Source organism: Oncorhynchus keta, chromosome 2 (assembly GCF_023373465.1).
Source record: "Oncorhynchus keta strain PuntledgeMale-10-30-2019 chromosome 2, Oket_V2, whole genome shotgun sequence".
Lineage (NCBI taxonomy): Eukaryota > Metazoa > Chordata > Actinopteri > Salmoniformes > Salmonidae > Oncorhynchus > Oncorhynchus keta.
The window spans coordinates 68,705,454-68,725,093 of NC_068422.1; the positions used below are offsets into that span (position 1 = coordinate 68,705,454).

General features: G+C 40.2%; 2 protein-coding genes across 2 annotated transcripts in view; both read right to left on the reverse strand.

Annotated features, from left to right (window-relative positions):
* LOC118359218 (synaptic vesicle membrane protein VAT-1 homolog-like) overlaps positions 1-11,592 on the reverse strand; it is a 30,963-nt gene extending 19,371 nt beyond the window's left edge. Inside the window, exons 1-7 of the mRNA XM_035737600.2 lie at positions 11,280-11,592; positions 10,163-10,292; positions 9,690-9,905; positions 8,800-8,942; positions 6,052-6,155; positions 2,711-2,766; positions 2,372-2,566 (exon numbers count right to left, since the gene is read on the reverse strand). Of these exons, the coding sequence (XP_035593493.1) occupies positions 2,372-2,566; positions 2,711-2,766; positions 6,052-6,155; positions 8,800-8,942; positions 9,690-9,905; positions 10,163-10,292; positions 11,280-11,509 (1,074 nt within the window). The 5' untranslated portion in view covers positions 11,510-11,592. The remainder of the gene's footprint in view (positions 1-2,371; positions 2,567-2,710; positions 2,767-6,051; positions 6,156-8,799; positions 8,943-9,689; positions 9,906-10,162; positions 10,293-11,279) is intronic.
* Positions 11,593-15,094: 3,502 nt separating this feature from the next.
* Positions 15,095-19,307, reverse strand: LOC118359243 (bolA-like protein 3). Its single transcript, XM_035737664.2, has 4 exons — positions 19,139-19,307; positions 18,798-18,924; positions 16,176-16,264; positions 15,095-15,903 (listed from the first exon to the last, which is right to left on the reverse strand). Exons 1-4 carry the CDS (start codon positions 19,172-19,174, stop codon positions 15,838-15,840), a joined length of 318 nt encoding a protein of 105 aa, XP_035593557.1. The 5' UTR covers positions 19,175-19,307; the 3' UTR covers positions 15,095-15,837.
* Positions 19,308-19,640: the final 333 nt, after the last annotated feature.

Below are 19,640 nucleotides of genomic sequence, written 5' to 3' on the forward strand. Positions count from 1 at the left end.
GACAACAGGAGAGGATATTTTTAAAGTACTGGACAGCTTTGTTGCATCAAATGGACTTTGGTGATGAGTTGGTATCTGTACTGATGATGCAAAAGCCATGACAGAGAGACATAGTGGAGTGGTTACGCGCGTGCAAGCAGTTGCTCCCGACGCCACTTGGGTACACTGCAGCATCCACAGAGAGGCTCTTGCTGCCAAAGGAATGCCTGACAGCTTGAAAGACGTTTTGGACACTACAGTGAAAATGGTTAACTTTGTTAAAGTAAGGCCCCTAAACTCTCGTGTATTTTCTGCACTATGCAATGATATGGGCAGCGACCATGTAACGCTTTTACAACAAACAGAAGTGTGCTGGTTATCAAGGAGCAAAGTATTGACACATTTGTTTGAATTGAGAGACGAGCTTAAAGTTTTCTTTACTGACCATCATTTTCACTCGTCTGACCACTTGCATGATGACGAGTTTCTCACATGACTGGCCTATCTGGGTGATGCTTTTTCTCACCTGAATGATCTGAATCTAGGATTACAGGGACTCTCCGCAACTACATTCAATGTGCGGGACAAAATTGAGGCTATGATTAAGAAGTTCTCTGTCTGCATTAACAAGGATAACACACAGGTATTTCCATCATTGTATGCTTTTTTGTGTGCAAATTAACTCAAGCTTACTGACAATGTCAAATGTGATATAGGGAAGCACTGGAGTTGGGTGCACAATTATGCAGGTATATTCCCAAAACGGATGACACAAACAACTGGATTCGTTATCCTTTTCATGCCCTGCCTCCAGTCTACATACTGAGATCTGAACAAGAGAGCCTCATCGAAAACTGTGAAAATTTAATTTAGTCAGAAGTCACTGCCAGATTTCTGGATTGGGCTGTGCTCAGAGTATCCTGCCTTGAAAAATCACGCTGTTAAGACACTGATGCCCTTTGCAACGACGTACCTATGTGAGAGTGGATTCTCGGCCCTCACTAGCATGAAAACTAAATACAGGCACAGACTGTGTGTAGAAAATGATTTAAGACAGACTCTCTCCAATACAATACAACCCAACATTGCAGAGTTATGTGCATCCTTTCAAGAACACCCTTCTCATGAACCTGCGGTGAGTTATTCACAATTTTCAATTAACAAATAAGGTTTTATATATAAGATGGTGAGATAAAGAGCAAAATTATAAATTATTATTATTTGTGCCCTGGTCCTATAAGAGCTCTTTGTCACTTCCCACGAGCCGGGTTGTGACAAAAAACTCACACTCATTCTTATGTTTAATAAATGTATCGTATAGTGTGTGTGTGGCAGGCTTACAATGATGACAAAAAACAACCTTTGAGAGAGCGCTGACCCTGGTGCTAGAGGGCGTACACAGCTGGAGGTTGAATGTTTGAAGGGGTAAAGGACTATAAAAGGTTTGGGAACCACTGGTCTAGTGCACACAACCACAACTTTACTTCCGCTTTTAACCCAACCCCTCTGAATCAGAGAGGTCGGCTCTGTGACTTGAACTGGCCACCTGACCAACACAATGTAATTCAATTAAATTACATGACACAGAGAAACTATTCACATTTCCTGGAATGGATAAATGAAATGTACAGTAGTGTTTCAGACATTCAATAGGAAGGACAGAAATAGTTCAATTTGTCTATACATTTTTTCACTTGAAACAGATTTTGGTCAATATCTGTATATATATCTGTATAAAGAAATATAACTGAGTGTAAACACCAGTAATATGAATGGAGAGGAAAATACTTTCACTGTTCTATCAGCAGGGGATCTTGTGAATAAGTAAACCACCAATCATCTACCTCATAGCAGCAGGAGTGTTGTGTCAATAAATGACTCTATGACCCTCTGTGCTGAGCTGCCTGCTAACCACTAGCAGCTCCACTATCAAGTCCACAGAAATAGCAGAATGTGTGAAACACCCAAATGTCACATTTGTGTTTCTTTACAAACAGAGTTGGTGACGGTGTAGAAACAGAAAGAGGAAAACAGACACCCAGAGAGATGCACTGGCAGAGATGGAGAGATTGATGTATGGAATTCATGTGGGCGTGAATGTGAACGTCACATAACTGCAGCCATCAAAACAAGCAACTGGTCTCAACGGCCCACCTGCCATCTGCGGGCCGAACCAATGTCCACTAACAGCAGAACAGTGACAAACAACAGATGACACTCCATCCAAGATGTTTCCATACCACCTTCTCTAAAACTTTCCTACTACCCATCTGTGTTTCCTTAGTGACCGTGTGGATCATTCCCAGATTGGCTGTATAGTAGACCTGCCAGTCAAAGACATCATGCCAGATGTGTTCAGGGAAATGTCCCTGCCCACCAGCTGTCCACTTACCTCCTCCAGTGCCCAAAGGGAGTCAACCACAGGTTTGATCTTCTTCTGGTTGTAGAGGGAGAAGAGTTTCTCCACCACCATTTTCACCTGCCCACACCTGCCCTGCTTGAACAGGAGGTTGAGCAGCGAGAATCCAGCAATGACCTTGTTCTCCTCGTAGAGTTTAATAGGGTTCACCTTCTCAACCTGCCACCACTGGGGAGTCAAACCAGAGACACACACATCACTGACCCCAATAATGAATTTGTGTTTCATTGTAAGTAATGAATCCCCGATAAATATTAAAACAGACTGTTCCATTCTGTAAACTCAGTGAGAGACTCAGCATTTCTGACTCACAGATTTTGCAAGGCTGAAGAAACTCTTTGTTTCCCCGGTCACCATGTTTGATGAGCCTGAAAACACAAAAACAAAGACACAAGCTTATAGAGAGAGACAGGGTGGCGATGTTAACTGTTGGGCTGAAGTGATGGGTGAACCGTAAAGAGCCGTGAGGTGAAGAGGGGTTATTGTGGGGGAGGAGTGGTTGCCTCCTTTTGACCTGGCACAGTAAATGAACTCTGTTCACCGTCATATCATTAATTGATTCATGCCGCACTAGTGTTACAACTCCACAACTGTCATACTATCCAGATTGACTATTGAGTAGATGGAGGGATATTACCGATAAATAATAGGACCATCTGTATTCTAAGTGTCCTTAGACAAGGTGAAAGAGCTTGAGCCTAGATCTTACAAGAAACGTAAAAAATATTTGTGGTCTAAGCTATGTCATAGTGCCTTCAGAAAGTATTCACACCTGTTGACTTTTTCCACATTTTGTTGTGTTTTAGCCTGAATTTAAAATAGATTCAATTGCGATTTTTCGTACCCAATAACGTCAAAGCCATTTTTGTATTTTTTTTTAATGAAAAGCTGAAATGTCTTGAGTCAACAAGTATTCAACCCCTTTGTTATGGCAAGCCTAAACAAGTTCAGGAGTAAAAATGTGCTTAACAAGTCACAAACACTATTATTACAAAAGTATATGGACACCCCTTCAAATTAGTGGATTCAGCTATTTCAGCCACACAGGTGTATAAAATCGAGCACACAGCCATGCAATCTCCATAGACAAACAACAAATTTCTGCCCTGCTAGAGCTTCCCCGGTCAACTGTAAGTGCTGTTATTGTGAAGTGGAAACGTCTAGGAGGAACAACGGCTCAGCAGCGAAGTGGTAGGCCACACAAGCTCACAGAACGGGGCCGCTGAGTGCTGAAGTGCGTAGCGCGTAAAAATCGTCTGTCCTCGGTTGCAATACTCACTACCGAGTTCCAAAATGCCTCTGGTAGCAACATCGGCACAAGAACTGTTCGTCAGGAGCTTCATGAAATGGGTTTCCATGGACTAGCAGCCGCACACAAGCCTAAGATCACCATGCGCAATGTCAAGCGTCGGTTGCAGTGGTGTAAAGCTCACCGCCATTGGACTCTGGAGCAGTGGAACTGCATTCTCTGGAGTGATGAAGCGTACTTTACCATCTTGCCTTCCAACGGACAAATCTGAGTTTGGCGGATGCCAGGAGAATGCTACATGCTCGAATGCATAGTCCCAACTGTAAAGTTTGGTGGATGAGGAATAATGGTCTGTGGCTATTTTTCATGGTTCAGGCTAGGCTCCTTAGATACAGTTAAGGGAAATCTTAACGCTACAGCATACATTCTAGATGATTCTATGCTTCCAACTTTGTGGCAACAGTTTGGGGAAGGACCTTTCCTATTTCAGCATGACAATGCCCCTGTGCACAAAGTGAAGTCCATACAGACTGCGAGCCAGGCCTAATTGCCCAACATCCGTGCCCGACCTCACTAATGCTCTTTTGGCTGAACGGAAGCAAGTCCGCACAGTAATGTTCCAACATCTAGTGGAAAGCCTTCCCAGAAGAGTGGACGCTTATAGCAGCAAAGGGGGGATCAACTCCATATTAATGCTCATGATTTTGGAATGAGATGTCCGACTAGCAGGTGTCCACATACTTTTGGTTAAGTAGTGTAAGTAGTTGCATGGACTTTGGGTGCATTAATAGTTTTTAACATGAATTTTGAATTACTACCTCATCTCTGTAACCCACACATACAATTATATGTAAGGTCCCTCAGTCGAGCGGTGCATTTAAAATACAGATTCAATTACAAAGACCAGGGAGGTTTCCAATGCCTTGCAAAGAAGGGCACCTATTTGTAGATGGGTAAAAAATAAAATAAAAAGCAGACATTGAATATCCCTTTGAGCATGGTGAAGTTATTAATCACACTTGGTGTATCAATACACCCAGTCACTACAAAGATACAGGTGTCCTTTCTAACTCAGTTGCCGGAGAGGAAGGAAACCGCTCAGGGATTTCACCATGCCAGTAGTGACTTTAAAACAGTTGCAGAGTTTAATGGCTGTGATAGGAAAAAACTGAGGATTGATCAACAACATTGTAGTTACTCTACAATACTAAGAAGGAATCATGAACAGAACTATTCAAAAATATGCATCCAGTTTGCAACAAGACACTAAAGTAATAATGCAAAAAATGTGGTTAAGCAATTAACTTTTTGTCCTGAATACAAAGCATTATGTTTGGGGCAAATCCAATACAACACATTACCGAGTACTACTCTCCATATTTTCAAGCATAGTGGTGGCTGCATCAAGTTATGGGTATGCTTGTAATCATTAAGAACTGGGGAGTTTTTCAGAATACAGAATACATAGAGAGAATGGAGCTAAGCACAGGCAAATCCTACAGTAAAAACCTTGTTCCACCAGACACTGGGAGATGACTTCACCTTGCAGCAGAACAACAATAAAAAACACAAGACCAAATCTACACTGAAGTTGCTTACCAAGAAAACAGTGTATGTTTCTGAGTGGCAAGTTACCGTTTTGACTTAAATCTGCTTGAAAATATATGGGAAGTCTTTGTAATGATCAACAACTAATTTTTTAAAAGAATAAATGGGAAAATATTGTACAATCCAGGTTTGCAGAAAGACTCACAGTTGTAATTGCTGCCAATTTTTTTTATTTTTTAAAATTTAACTAGGCAGGTCAGTTAAAATTCTTAATAACAATGACAGCCTACTAGGGAACAGTGGGTTAACTGCCTTGTTCAGGGGCAGACCAACAGATTTTTACCTTGTCAGCTCGGGGATTCGATCTAGCAACCTTTCGGTTACTGGCCCAACGATATAACCACTAGGCTACCTGCCGCTACATGTATTGACTCAGGAGTGTGAATACTTAAGTAAATGAGATATTTCTGTATTTAATTTTGAATAAATTTGCTAACATTTCTAAAAACATGTTTTCACTTTGTCATTTCGGGGGATATTGTGTGAAGATGAGTGAGATTTTTTAATTTATTTAATCCATTTTGAATTCAGGCTGTAAAACAACAGATATGGAATAAGTCAAGGGGTGTGAATACTTATTGAAGGCGGTGTATATGTACAGTATAGCACAGGTACAATGGTGCCTAACCTATTTACAATACCTGTCAGTAAGTTTGAAATCTTCTAAATTAAAAATGTCACTCAAGATACTTCATCATTCACAGGCTAACACCACATCATATCTCAAGAGTCTTATGTGCGATACTGGTGGCACAATGTAGCAAATTTATGAGTAGCATCCTGATAGGACACCAACCGTAGAGGATGTAGGTTCCCAGAGGCCTCAGCAGACCGAGGCCTTTACCAGTGTTCTCCCCAGACAGACAGTCCAGGACGATGTCCACTCCCTCTGGAGAGATCCTACCAAATACAGGAAATTCAATTAACGAGAATCAACACGTTCCTCATTTACAGACAGCCTCAACTACAGGCTTCATCAGACGCCTATCAATCTATTAGTCATTCAATGTTTAGTTCAGATTTCAATAGTTACATTTATATTTTTAGCAAATACTAAACAATCCACTTTATTGACAATTCGATCAGCCCTTTGTTCCATCAGATTCCACTCTTGATTTCAAGTGATACAGTATTAAAAGCATTGGCATGACTCACTTAAGAGCACCAATGTGAAAGAAAGAATGAGAGGCATGTTCTGATCAAGGGGTCCTATAGCCTTCCTTTCTGCCTGGTGGTCTGAACGCCTGCTTGGCTAAACTGCTCGGCGGTCTTATGATGCTCATGGCCTTGCATATTATAAAAGGAGTGACTTAAGACCTATTTAATTTAGCTTTTCTCTTGATCCTGAGAGGAATGTGGGGCCACAGAGATGAAAGGCTTATTAATCTGCCTCTCCCTCTGATATGGCTGTATTTACTACCATTGTGATATGCAGGCAGACAGTATTCTCCCTCTGATATGGCTGTATTTACTACCATTGTGATATGCAGGCAGACAGTATTCTCCCTCTGATATGGCTGTATTTACTACCAGTGTGATATGCAGGCAGACAGTATTCTCCCTCTGATATGGCTGTATTTACTACCAGTGTGATATGCAGGCAGACAGTATTCTCCCTCTGATATGGCTGTATTTACTACCATTGTGATATGCAGGCAGACAGTATTCTCCCTCTGATATGGCTGTATTTACTACCAGTGTGATATGCAGGCAGACAGTATTCTCCCTCTGATATGGCTGTATTTACTACCATTGTGATATGCAGGCAGACAGTATTCTCCCTCTGATATGGCTGTATTTACTACCAGTGTGATATGCAGGCAGACAGTATTCTCCCTCTGATATGGCTGTATTTACTACCATTGTGATATGCAGGCAGACAGTATTCTCCCTCTGATATGGCTGTATTTACTACCATTGTGATATGCAGGCAGACAGTATTCTCCCTCTGATATGGCTGTATTTACTACCATTGTGATATGCAGGCAGACAGTATTCTCCCTCTGATATGGCTGTATTTACTACCAGTGTGATATGCAGGCAGACAGTATTCTCCCTCTGATATGGCTGTATTTACTACCATTGTGATATGCAGGCAGACAGTATTCTCCCTCTGATATGGCTGTATTTACTACCATTGTGATATGCAGGCAGACAGTATTCTCCCTCTGATATGGCTGTATTTACTACCATTGTGATATGCAGGCAGACAGTATTCTCCCTCTGATATGGCTGTATTTACTACCATTGTGATATGCAGGCAGACAGTATTCTCCCTCTGATATGGCTGTATTTACTACCATTGTGATATGCAGGCAGACAGTATTCTCCCTCTGATATGGCTGTATTTACTACCATTGTGATATGCAGGCAGACAGTATTCTCCCTCTGATATGGCTGTATTTACTACCAGTGTGATATGCAGGCAGACAGTATTCTCCCTCTGTCAATAAGTACTGAGGGGGAACCAGGGATTAGGCTCCTTAAGAAAGGAACTCAAGAGGAAAGCTTGGTTGAATGTATGCATTTCTAAAGCACTTCAGAATACATTCAGAATGTGATTATCAGATGGACATGCTTTAAGCCTCCTGACTGCATGACTCACCTCCAAAACACTATTCCTATTAGACAGTTGACATGAAGTTGGCTTTGGCATAGAAGGTTATTTTCTGATTGTCTCCTATTGAGGTGGCAGCATCCCTATGGATTGCACTGATTGCCAATCAAACAAGATAATTAGTGACGGGAGACTAAATCCATACAGTTACATATCGGGATATTATTTTTGAACGATATATCGTATCGTTATGACAATATCGCAATATTATTTTTGCGCTAGTTGTCTGTACCTACACTAAAACTCCAGTATTTTTCCTCCAAAGCTTGCTCTCCATCTTCTTTTTAAATAGGGAGACAATTTGTTTTCAGCACCTTTATTTCCATGACTAATCTAAACTAATTTTCTCATGGCTCTCACTTGTCCCTCTGCAGCAGACATATGGTGAGTAATATGTTGGAACAGACAAGACAAAGACATGCAGAGTGATCTGAATGGGCGTAGTATTTATGAGGCATCAGGGTGCTTTCCTGATTGGCCCAGCTGTTCCACGTCCCCAGCAGACAGCCTGTTGCAGGTTGCCTTCAGAGAGCCTCTGAGCACTCTGCCCCACACACTGCCGTTGCTCTCGGAGACGAGCTACGTGTTGCCATAGGGACAGCAGCCACACACGTCCAAATATGGCATCGACTAACATCTGCATCCTCCCTGAGCTCTACATGCTCTGTGTTCTACGTTATCACATTATCATTTCATATGTACATATCAAATTGCACATTATAAACCGAAAGAGATTATTAATAATTACGTGAAATTATGTCTAAACATATTTTAATAAACCTGTAAGATCCAACGAAATGACACATTTGCTAACAAATTAGTCTTATTCATAAAAAATTGTGTAGAACAATTACCTCTGCAGCTCTATGTTTAGCAGAAAGATTTTATCCCAATAATTGCTATTGTAGAACAAAAAACAAACCTTACTTTTTAACTTCTTGTACATAATCAGCATTTCTGTCGAAGAGGTGGGTCACAGAGTCTCTGATGGCTTCATGTTTGAAAGATGAGGCCGTTCCAAACACAGTGACACTGGGTATAGTGGAGCACAGCTGAGCCACAGCTTGACCCTGAAAAACACCACACGATCCCAGTCAGACTCTCCAAGACACAGACACAATTACACAAGGCCAATCCAGACAATGACATGTCCACAGCTTTACCAACCACAATCCATATTTGATATGAAAAATAATTATAATAATTATTCTCATCCTGTTCTAATCATTCAACACACTAGGTAAAGACAGTAAATGTTTTCTTGTCCATCTCTACTACAGTATGGTACTACATGTGTGAATTAAACAACAGAGTTATACCCCATTGTGTGCATCAGTCTGAAATCTGAGCAGTCGCTCTACTGTATGTTGACACACTGTAAGAGGTTGTTCATGAATTACAGTCTGTAGGAGCATCTCTAGAAGCTGGGAATTAAAGCTGGGAATCACTAACAGTGCTTTCGCTAAAGGGAAATGTGCTACATGAGCCTGATAATTCAATGTCTTGTAAAAAAAAAAACATTTTTTGAAGAGTCTGTGTGCATATATACTGTAACCAGCACAGCCCAGACACTCTATCTTCAACCACAGTCACATCTTCCTAGATGTCGTTTTCTCAGCCACATCTCACCATCATCTTCAATCATGAATAGAGCATTATGTAAAACAGCATCTGAGCTGTCTGATAATAGCCACAGGCTGTTACCCTCAAGAGCCACCAGAGATACACACCTTAGCGGTATCTATAGTAACATCACTGATATCATTTTCAGGAGATGCTGTGTTTTTCTTTCCACCTCCTTTCGGGAGTTGACTTACCACACCCCCCCCTGCTGAGTGGACCAATACTGACATCCCCTCTCGGAGATTGGCAACCTCAAACAGCATCATGTAGGCAGCCACGAAGTTCATGGAGAAGGCTGCTGCCTCAGGAAATGTCATATCATCAGGCATGTTATAGACGTAATCCAGCGGTGTGCAAACCACCTCTGCCCAGGCGTTGTAATTTACAAAAGCCATAACCCGGTCTCCTATCTGGAGAGAGGAAACGGTAAGCTATAAAATATGATAAATGCACATTTGAGAGGTGACATGGTTACAGGTTTGTTTTAGATGCAACAAACTTCACATGTTACTCTGACCAATGCATTTCAAAATATCAACATTAACCATTTCAAACTGGAAAACAAATCAATCATTTGGGAGGTAAAAATGCAAAGTGAGATCAATATAGTTGTGCTACTAATCCATGACATAATATCTGTGACATACTGTGATCTGGATTCACTGACCTCGAATCCCTTGGTGTTTCCTCCCATCGCCTCAACTATTCCAGAACATTCAAATCCAGGGACAAGTGGAGTTTTCGGAGGATTGTCAATATTACCTTGACGCACCATAAGATCCAGGAAGTTCAAGCCACTGCAACAGTAAACGTCTCATTGATATAAACCTCACAATCAAGCAAAGTTATTTATTTTTAAGAAGACACAATATTGCATGATGGACATTTTCACTATTTGATAAATGTTACTTAGACTTAAAATATGTTACTAAATAAAAGCCTTAGCAGTCATAAATTCATAACACAAACTGTTTGACTTCTACAAACCCATGCTTGAATTCCAGACTATTAAAACTGGCTACAGTTCCAAGGCCATGGTGATTCACATGCACTGAACAATGAATAGCCAATCTGTGATAGAGCATATCTGTAACAGGCTCTCCCTCTTATGGAAAGATTGCATGCCACTTGTTGAAAGTATAGTTTATGTGTATTTATTATGGATTTCAATATTATCAATAAAACAATATGGTTGGACTAAAGACAATTATTCAATCGCTCAACAGAATATCCTTACTAAATGCCAAGTAGCCTATCATAAGAGAATAGAGCACAAATACCACAACTGTAGGACTTTGTATGAGCCAGTTGTAAAGAGAAAATCCATTTCAACTGGCTTGAGGTATTTACAGTAACTATTCCTCCTTCTGCCATAGCCAATAAAAACTGATTAAGATTATCAGTCAAGAACAAGCCAAGCAAAAAACAATATCTAGCCAAATTGTAATTCATTCCAACATTTCAGGTGTTTTTCCTTTTCATTTGCATGATTGGTCCACAGACAGTCCTTATTAATAATCTACAACAAACAGTGAAACATCAGATGGCATGTGGCTTCATGAATGCAATGAGTCATTTTCTAGTGTCACTTTTACAAACTATACAGGTCGAGTTGAACCTACTTTAATTCAAGATTTATTCATGGCTCGCACATACTGAATCAGAATCTGCAACATGTTGCAATACACTTGTGAATGTGGTAACTTCGCATCACTGATATTTTAAGATCATTTAGGCAGGCATCAATGTAACAATGAATCAACAGTTTAATATGCAACGTTTACCATGCTTTGACGCGAATTTTCACTTCTCCCTCCTGTGGCTCAGGCATCGCCTTCTTGGTTACCCGGAGTTTGTTGAGACCCCCGAAACCGGAAAGTATTACGGCTCGCATTTCTTTGGCATCTCCTGCAGATACTACAGTTTCTGTTTCTTTAGCACCATTCTTCTCTATCATGTGCTCAGTTTCCTCTGTCATCTCCGTTCCTTCTTTAGCCATGTCGGTGGGCTTCATGGGGCTGGAAGGGGATGCTCGAGCTTGTAACTGGTCCTTCCCTCCTTTCAAGTTCAGAATGCGCAGTATGAGCCGAATCAGTTCTCTTTTGGAAGAGGGAGAGGCTATTCGCACCAAAGACGTTTATAAACCTTAGATTGCTGGTGCTGTGATTGGCCAATGAGAGGATTTGAAGCCACCACTCGCCATATTGGCACTCCTCAATTAAACGTTTCATGGACAAAATATAATCTATTTATGTATTGTTCGTTGTAGTGGGGACAGTAACATTATTCATCTAAAAAATATATACTTTAAGGTTTGAATTTGTTTAGCTCGCATAATATGATTTCAAAGTATGCATTACATTGTCTGTAACACCTGGCAAAAACGAATGTAGACATTCATACATGTATTTATGTAGCTTCCAAAATATTTGTTTTACACTGGTGGGGAAGTGCCAAGATGGAGGTACAGAAACTACAACTCGGCGCCCCCTTACAGTCATCTAGTGTATATATAAATCATTAGCAGGGACACGCCTGGTGCCCAAATTGATCACGTATGTCTTGCAGTTGAGAGTCGAGTGGAGACGAAAGGCTTCGGTTCAGTCAGTCGTGCTGATGAGCCTAGTTCATGTTGACTTGATGGCAAAAACAGAAGCATGGCATTGGCACTAATTCAAACTTGTAAAATAAAGTTATGTTTATTTCAATGGACGATGGAGAAATAACTTGTATTGGTCACCATCTGGATGTCAGCTAACGTACAACAAACCGGTGTGAATGACCAGTACAACGGTATGATATCGAGGTGGAGCACTGCTACAGCAGTTGCTTCACGGGCCAGTAACGTGGCGAATTTGTTCCATGCCACTTGATTATATGTAGAGTAGGACAGCAGCCTACACGATAAATAACTTTAAATATTTGTAGTAACCATTTAGATGTCACTGTGATACAGTCTACTGCCCAATGGGGATCGTTTGTTCTGCGAAGCAGGCAACACAACAACACGTCCTGCAGTAAGGAGAGAAGTAGGTATCTAGATAGTGTCGCAATATCAGGCCAGGCTGACAACTAAAGTGCATTTATTGTAGTGATTTTCACCAAACATGTGGCCGACAACGACGGCATAAGGTCAACATTTTTGTAAACATTTATTTTAAAAAATACTTTAAAAAATCCTGTATACATATGATTCTGATAACGATATGTATTGCGCACCTATGGATTTGTGCACCAATGAAACGGGGTAAGGCTGTACAGTGAATATACAGTACCAGTCAAAAGTTTGGACACACCTACTCATTCAAGGGTTTTCTTTATTTGTACTATTTTCTACATTGTAGAATAATCGTGAAGACATCAAAACTATGAAATAACACATATGAATCATGTAGTAACCAAAAAAGTGTAAAACAAATCAAAATACATTTGCACACTCTTGGCATCTCAACCAGCTTAATAAGGAATGCTTTTCCAACAGTATTGAATGAGTTCCCACATATGCTGAGCACTTGTTGGCTGCTTTTCCTTCTCTCTACAGTCCAACTCATCCCAAACCATCTCAATTGGGTTGAGGTCGGGTGATTGTGGAGGCCAGATGATCTGATGCAGCACCATCACTCTCCTTCTTGGTCAATTAGCCCTTACACAGCCTGGAGCTGTGTTTTGGGTCATTGTCCTGTTAAAAAACAAATGATAGTCCCACTAAGTGCAAACCAGATGGGATGGCATATCACTGTGGGAGCCATGCTGGTTAAGTGTGCCTTGAATACTAAATAAATCACTGACTGTGTCACCAGCAAAGCACCGCCACACCATCACACTTCCTCCTCCATGCTTCACGGTGGGAACCACACATGCGGAGATCATCCGTTCACCTACTCTGCGTCTCACAAAGACACAGCGGTTGGAACCAAAAATCTCAAATTTGGACTCATCAGACCAAAGAACAGATTTCACCGGTCTAATGTTCATGGCTTGTGTTTCTTGGCCCAATCAAGTCTCTTCTTCTTATTGGTGTCCTTTAGTAGTGGTTTCTTTGTAGCAATTGAACCATGAAGGCCTGATTCACGCAGTCTCCTCGGAACAGATGATGTCTGTTACTGGAACTCTGTCAAGCATTTATATGGGTTGCAATCTGAGGTGCAGCTAACTCTACTGAACTTAACCTCAGCAGAGGTAACTCTGGGTCTCCCTTTCCTGTGGTGGTCCTCAAGAGCCAGTTTCATCATAGCGCTTAATGGCTTTTGTAACTGCACTTGAAAAAACGTTAAAAGTTCTTGACATTTTCCCAGATTGACTACCCTTCATGTCTTAAAGTAATAGACTGTCGCTTCTCTTGGCTTATTTGAGCTGTTCTTGCCATAATATGGACTTGGTCTTTTACCAAATAGGGCTATTTTATGTATACCACCCATACCTTGTCACAACACAACTGATTGGCTCAAAAACATTAAGAAGGACAAGAAATCCCACAAATGAACTTTCAACAAGGCGCACCTGTTAATTGAAATGCATTCCAGGTGACTACCTCATGAAGCTGGTTGAGAGAACGCCAAGAGTTTGCAAAGCTGTCATCAAGGCAAAGCGTGGCTACTTTGAAGAGTCTCAAATATAAAATATATTTTCATTTGTTTAACATTTTTTTGGTTGCTACAACAATGTCAAAAATAGTAAAAATAAAGAATAATCCTTGAATGAGGTGTGTCCAAACTTTTGACTTGTACTGTATGCATGTCCCCCAATGCAATTATGCTGTCTAATACATCCACAGTGGGATCATTGTCTTATGTCAGATGGCATCACTCCTATGCAAAGCGCATCTCTCAACCGATCAGTGCAGGCGGAATTTACACATTATCTGAAGTAACACAATGCAGTTGGATTTCAACAGATTTTTCTGTTTATTGTCAAATGAATTAATTATTTTATTTCATTTTAAATTATGTAACAACATCCAACTTTGTTTAGGATTATTCTGTCCAAATATGACACGATTCCAATAGTTTTATCCCTTAACATCACTTTTAAACGGGGGACTTTTATTTTGAAGACAAACTGCAAATTCCACTATTGTGGCTACAAATGAGCACGTGATCAGACAAGGTTATTCGCAAATTTCTTCTTCCAGGCACATAAATTCAAATATTTGTGAGTATCAAAACACAGACCGAACATTAATTGACTATCATAACACATAGGCTACATGACACTCTATATCAGTATCTGAGAAATATCAAAATTATGAATGCCCATTTACTGGCAATAGTTTATGTCTATAATCCAATCATAACCTGTTTATGAATAATTGAGCAACAAAGTTACATCTCAAGTAGACTACCATGTAGTAAAATGTATTCTCACTTTAAGAAAATATTGGCCAGGGAAATAGCTAATGGGTCCCACCTGATAGTGAATTTCCCAGTAGAAAAAACTGCTGTACATTTACCAAGTATGGGTCGCATTGGGGCCACACAGTAGAAGTAGGTCAACACAGTGATTATTACAATCTAATGAGGTTGTTAGACACCTGCAAATTACAAGTTCTACAGTAGTGTAGGCAAAATCCTGAAGTATCCCATAAATAAAGACATAAGGGTCCTGTGTTTTTGTCCTTTTAATCACATACTATTTATTTAAAGCCATCTACTTTATCAGCAACTTGTATTTCTACGTTAATGGTTACAAGGAGGAATACAGAACATAAATACTGGAAACGGAATGAAAACTTGTCTCATGACAAACAACTACTACTACACTAAACAAAAACACAAATATAGGATTTTCAATTACAGATTAAATGTACAAGAATAGTTGAATAACTAGTTGTCTTATCATGAGGTTTTCCGTCTGTTCACTACAATGTATTTGCATCCATCTTTACAATGGTTAAAAACACTACAGGCCAACTCAATTGGATAGGGGCCTAATTGACTTGCCAATTTACTAATGAATCCTGACAGCGTTATTTTGTGCGCATCATAGCTTTTTAGGTCAATGTCTTCTGTAAAGGCAGCATTCGAATAATCTCATCATCAATCTCATCAATAATTTAATTGTGTTTATGGTAAATAAATAAAAATATATGATAGTTTTAGTGTTACATTTATTACACAATTGACATTGTAAAATATCTCCCTACCATAAATTCTTCAGATTATTTCTGACAATATTGTCAGGAAGTAACAGGACAAACCATTTCCTTTGTTACTGTCACAGACACATTAGCCATTAATCTGAGATGTTGGGGTATTTATCCTTAGATGAAAATGTAATCAGCATATGACATTCCGTTTGAGGGGTGTACGTTCATAGACCTACAATTTGTGAAAGGGCTTGGTCCTACTCTCGAGGAACATCTGTGAATATTCGTAGTCCATGCATTCCTTGGATCTCCTCCTTGAGAGCCTGTGGATAAGAACATAGCACTTTTCAGCTGTGCTGTTTTTGCAACAATTTTGCATATGGAATAAAATGCAATACAGGATAATAACATCACCTGAAAGGTTTGATATAAGACTTGACATACTTTGTTGTTGCTTTCTCTCCCCCCACATCCGATCGGTACAAAACAGTATCAACCAAAGCAAATATACAATTTTGACAACTATATAGCCTATACCCTTCCATACAATGGTACAAACTAATTGATCTCTCCAGAATGTATAGCCATAGGTTACCTGGTTGACTAGTTGGTGTTGTTGAATAGTTCTTTTCCCTTTAAATTCATTAGATTCTATATGGACTTCATACATGGCACCACAGCCACCTGAGAACACAAAACATAATGATACACAATTGTTATGAGTGCACCAAAGGAATCAGAGGCGTCATGCCCATAGGGGGAACAAGGGCACGTGCCCCCTAAGATTTGTCCGGTTTTTGATTTTAGCTCCTGGTGATGGGCAGAACTCACAGGAGGTAAGATTATACATTCATTTGATTAAGCTATGTAGCCTATTGATTATTTCTTGATGAATACATAAAACAAAAATATTTTGTTGTTTCTCTGTAATACTTTCCTCAAAAGTACCTAGCCATTTTCTCTAAAATACCTAGCCATTTTATGAAGTTTGCTTTAGCTAGCCTGCTAGATAGGTTCCCAATCTCCCAACCTCATAACAAGCATAGCTTGTCCAAATATCTTAGCTGGCATGTCTACTGGTAATTTTGCTAGACTTTAGAAATGCAAGTAATTACTAAACATACTGAATAAAACTCACATTCCTTTCAATCTTTTACCCAGATTTTAGCAGAGATGCAGAGAAGCGTAACAAAAATAAGCACCAGGCATGATGATACAGACAGCTCAAGAGGTATGCTTAGACATGCAGAAACGTACTTGGTTTAAATGTAATCTGGCACCTTATGATATGATAGTTGTGAATGAATTATGATGCCATGATATGTGCCTGTATTGATATGTATTATGATCCCATGTACTGTGTTGTAATTTGTATGTAATATCCTAGGCATATTAGTGCAGTATATTGATATGTGTGATTTACAATAGTCAGAATGACACCCTCATTAAAATTGAACAGGTAAAGAGGTATGCTTAGATAACCTATCCAGAAAAATCATATAATTAGGCATAATAATTATGGCTCTAGATTGCAGGAAACATTTTTTTTTTATCCAACATCCCCCTCCGGATCATCCCCCCTCAATACTCTCGTACTTCGTAACACTTCTAAAATAATGTGTGCATGACGCCTCTGCCTAGGCCGAGCACTAGCCGAGCGTAGACTTAACTAGCCCTCGCGCAAATAAATTAAGAGATGAAGCTGAAAACCTTTTTTCCTCCAGTTATTAGTGATCATGGAGGGAGTGAGATGGAGCGAGGGAAGTGAAGAGAGTTAAGATGAGATAGGTACAAATGGAAGAGAGGAGTCAGAAGAAAGATGATGCGACTGCTGTGCCTTTAAAGAATGGAAAGGAAGCAGATATGGGGAATGGAAATAAGAGGATTGTCTATGAGGATTCTATGGTGATTGGGGTTTGGTTCTTAGAAAAAGTAAATCTGGGGTTTTGGCATACCCATTTGAGGTCTCAAGGTGGATGGAGAGTAGGATAGGGAAGTATGTATGCAGTATGCTAAGATAGAGATGAGTTTATTCGCTAGGATAGGATTCCTATCCACCTCCCAAAGGGACTGAGCAGTGTGCATGGTCTGACTGGGAGAACGAGAAATAATGTGCTTTAGTTTACAGAGCAGGGCTCCACTCAAGGGTGTAATAGCAGTGCCTCTAAGTGTAGAGGTTGAGCAGCTAAGAGGTAGGTTTCTGGTGTGTGTGAGGCCTTGCGGCGTAGCTGTAAGGAGGAGCTTGTCGGTTTTGCTATGCTTTGGAGGTACTTTTGATCTGGTAATGTTGAGATATATTGAGCAATCCGGTTAGAGCATTCGTGCCAGCTGTTCTGCAGTGTTTCCGCTGCCAGAAATGTGGCCATGTAGCATCCGTGTGTAGGATGGGGTAACCTAGATGTGCAAGGTGTGGAGGTTTCCACTTAGTGGAGGAATATTTGGAGGATGAGCCCAGAAAGTGTAGTCATTGTGGAGGTAGTCGTGAGGCCAGGGCTACAGAGTGCCTGCTAAAGGTGAAACAGATACAGGTGGGAGGGGGTGTTACATAAGCAGTGAGAAGGGTGAATCAGGTGGTAGGATCTCAAGGCTCTCTCCATTGCCTGCTCAGAGGGAGGAGGACAAATAGTGAATGTTCTCAGTGTAATGTATGGATCCAAGCAACTGTGTTTGGACAAATCCAGGTTTCTGACCTTCATTGCTATGGTTGTGAATTGTGCTGCACAAGTAGAAAGCTGGTCAGATAAAATTGGAATTGTTGTGTAGAGCAGCTGAACATTTTCTGGATAATCTAGATATTTCTGAAAAGGATCTACAGAAGTTGTTGGAAGAGGAGGTAATGCCCACTCAGGCGTGTGGTTAGGGATAATGCTTGGTATGATAGTATATGCAGTTTGGCCTGGGTTTTTGGTTGTTTTTCCATAAATATTTTATTGAACCTATGAGTGCATCTGGTACTCCAGTGCACTATTATTATTGGATGCCAACCGCCAATAATCCATAATTCTAGGAAGCCCAGGCTTCTCCTATTTCATTCCAATAGTCGCGTAAACGAGACCTAATATGGAAGGATGACCAAGCGAGAATGAGGCCACTGAACACCAGCAAGACACCAACACATTCAGCGTCGTAGTAACACACATTTGATTATGCATAATGATCTAGCTCGCTGGGCTAGACCAGGACCCCTTTTGACACCGATGTTTCCATGTCTATTTACCTGATATGTCCACAACTTTTAGAGACGTGGCCGATGGAAACTTCTCTTTGAGAAGTTGTGCAATTCGGGTCTCTCCATCTGTCTGAGAAGACAGAGTCCTCTGCAACTGTCTAGAAACCAAAACAGCCTAAAACAAATGTTTTCAAAGACAGTTAGCGAACGTTTGCGAACTCACAATAAATAGTGAATTACTAGATGTAACGTTAGATAGCTCACTTAACTAGCTAACGTTAAATGGCCAGTGTCACTTGCTGTCTGATTTGAGTGAGCAGAAAATCGCACTCAACCTTCAAAGTTGACTAGTCTAAAGTTAAGCATAAGAATGAATTAAATTGATTTACTTGATTTTTTAGAAGAAATCTGGAAATAGAGAGCATCGTGACCAAGTCCTTTACTGAAGATAAAACTAACAATAATGAACATTAATCACAGGTTTTTTTTAAAAGTCATGCCCCTCGATGTCAGTTTTCGTCTCCACAATATGACGTAGGTATACAGTCGTGTCACGCAAACAGCAACGTACACTTTGTAACTGGCGCCCTCTCGTGGTCTGGAGACAACCATCACCCTTTTCACACATTGTTTATTGGCCTAATTAAAACAATAATAAATGGTACAATAATTTGTATTATAAGGGTTTTCCTTGACAATCCTATACAGGACAAAAAAATACATAAGTATATAACACACCAATCACATAATTAAATAGGTAGCAAAACAAACATTTTCATAAAAATATTTCATGGTATATGTAGATGATTTTGAGGATATTCATTATGGTTTCCCTTGAGATAAGACTACAGACTACACTGGCATTAGTCCACAGATAACTGCTCACATCAT

Bases quoted from the DNA above. Each gene is read 5' to 3' on its own strand.
- LOC118359243 (XM_035737664.2), bottom strand. From the start codon at position 19,174: ATGCTCTCTATTTCCAGATTTCTTCTAAAAAATCAA. The intron at 16,265-18,797 runs GTAAATAGACAT...TTGTGTTCTCAG, and splicing joins AAAAGTTGTGGACATATCAG to GTGGCTGTGGTGCCATGTAT. The intron at 15,904-16,175 runs GTAACCTATGGC...TCTTATCCACAG, and splicing joins AACACCAACTAGTCAACCAG to GCTCTCAAGGAGGAGATCCA.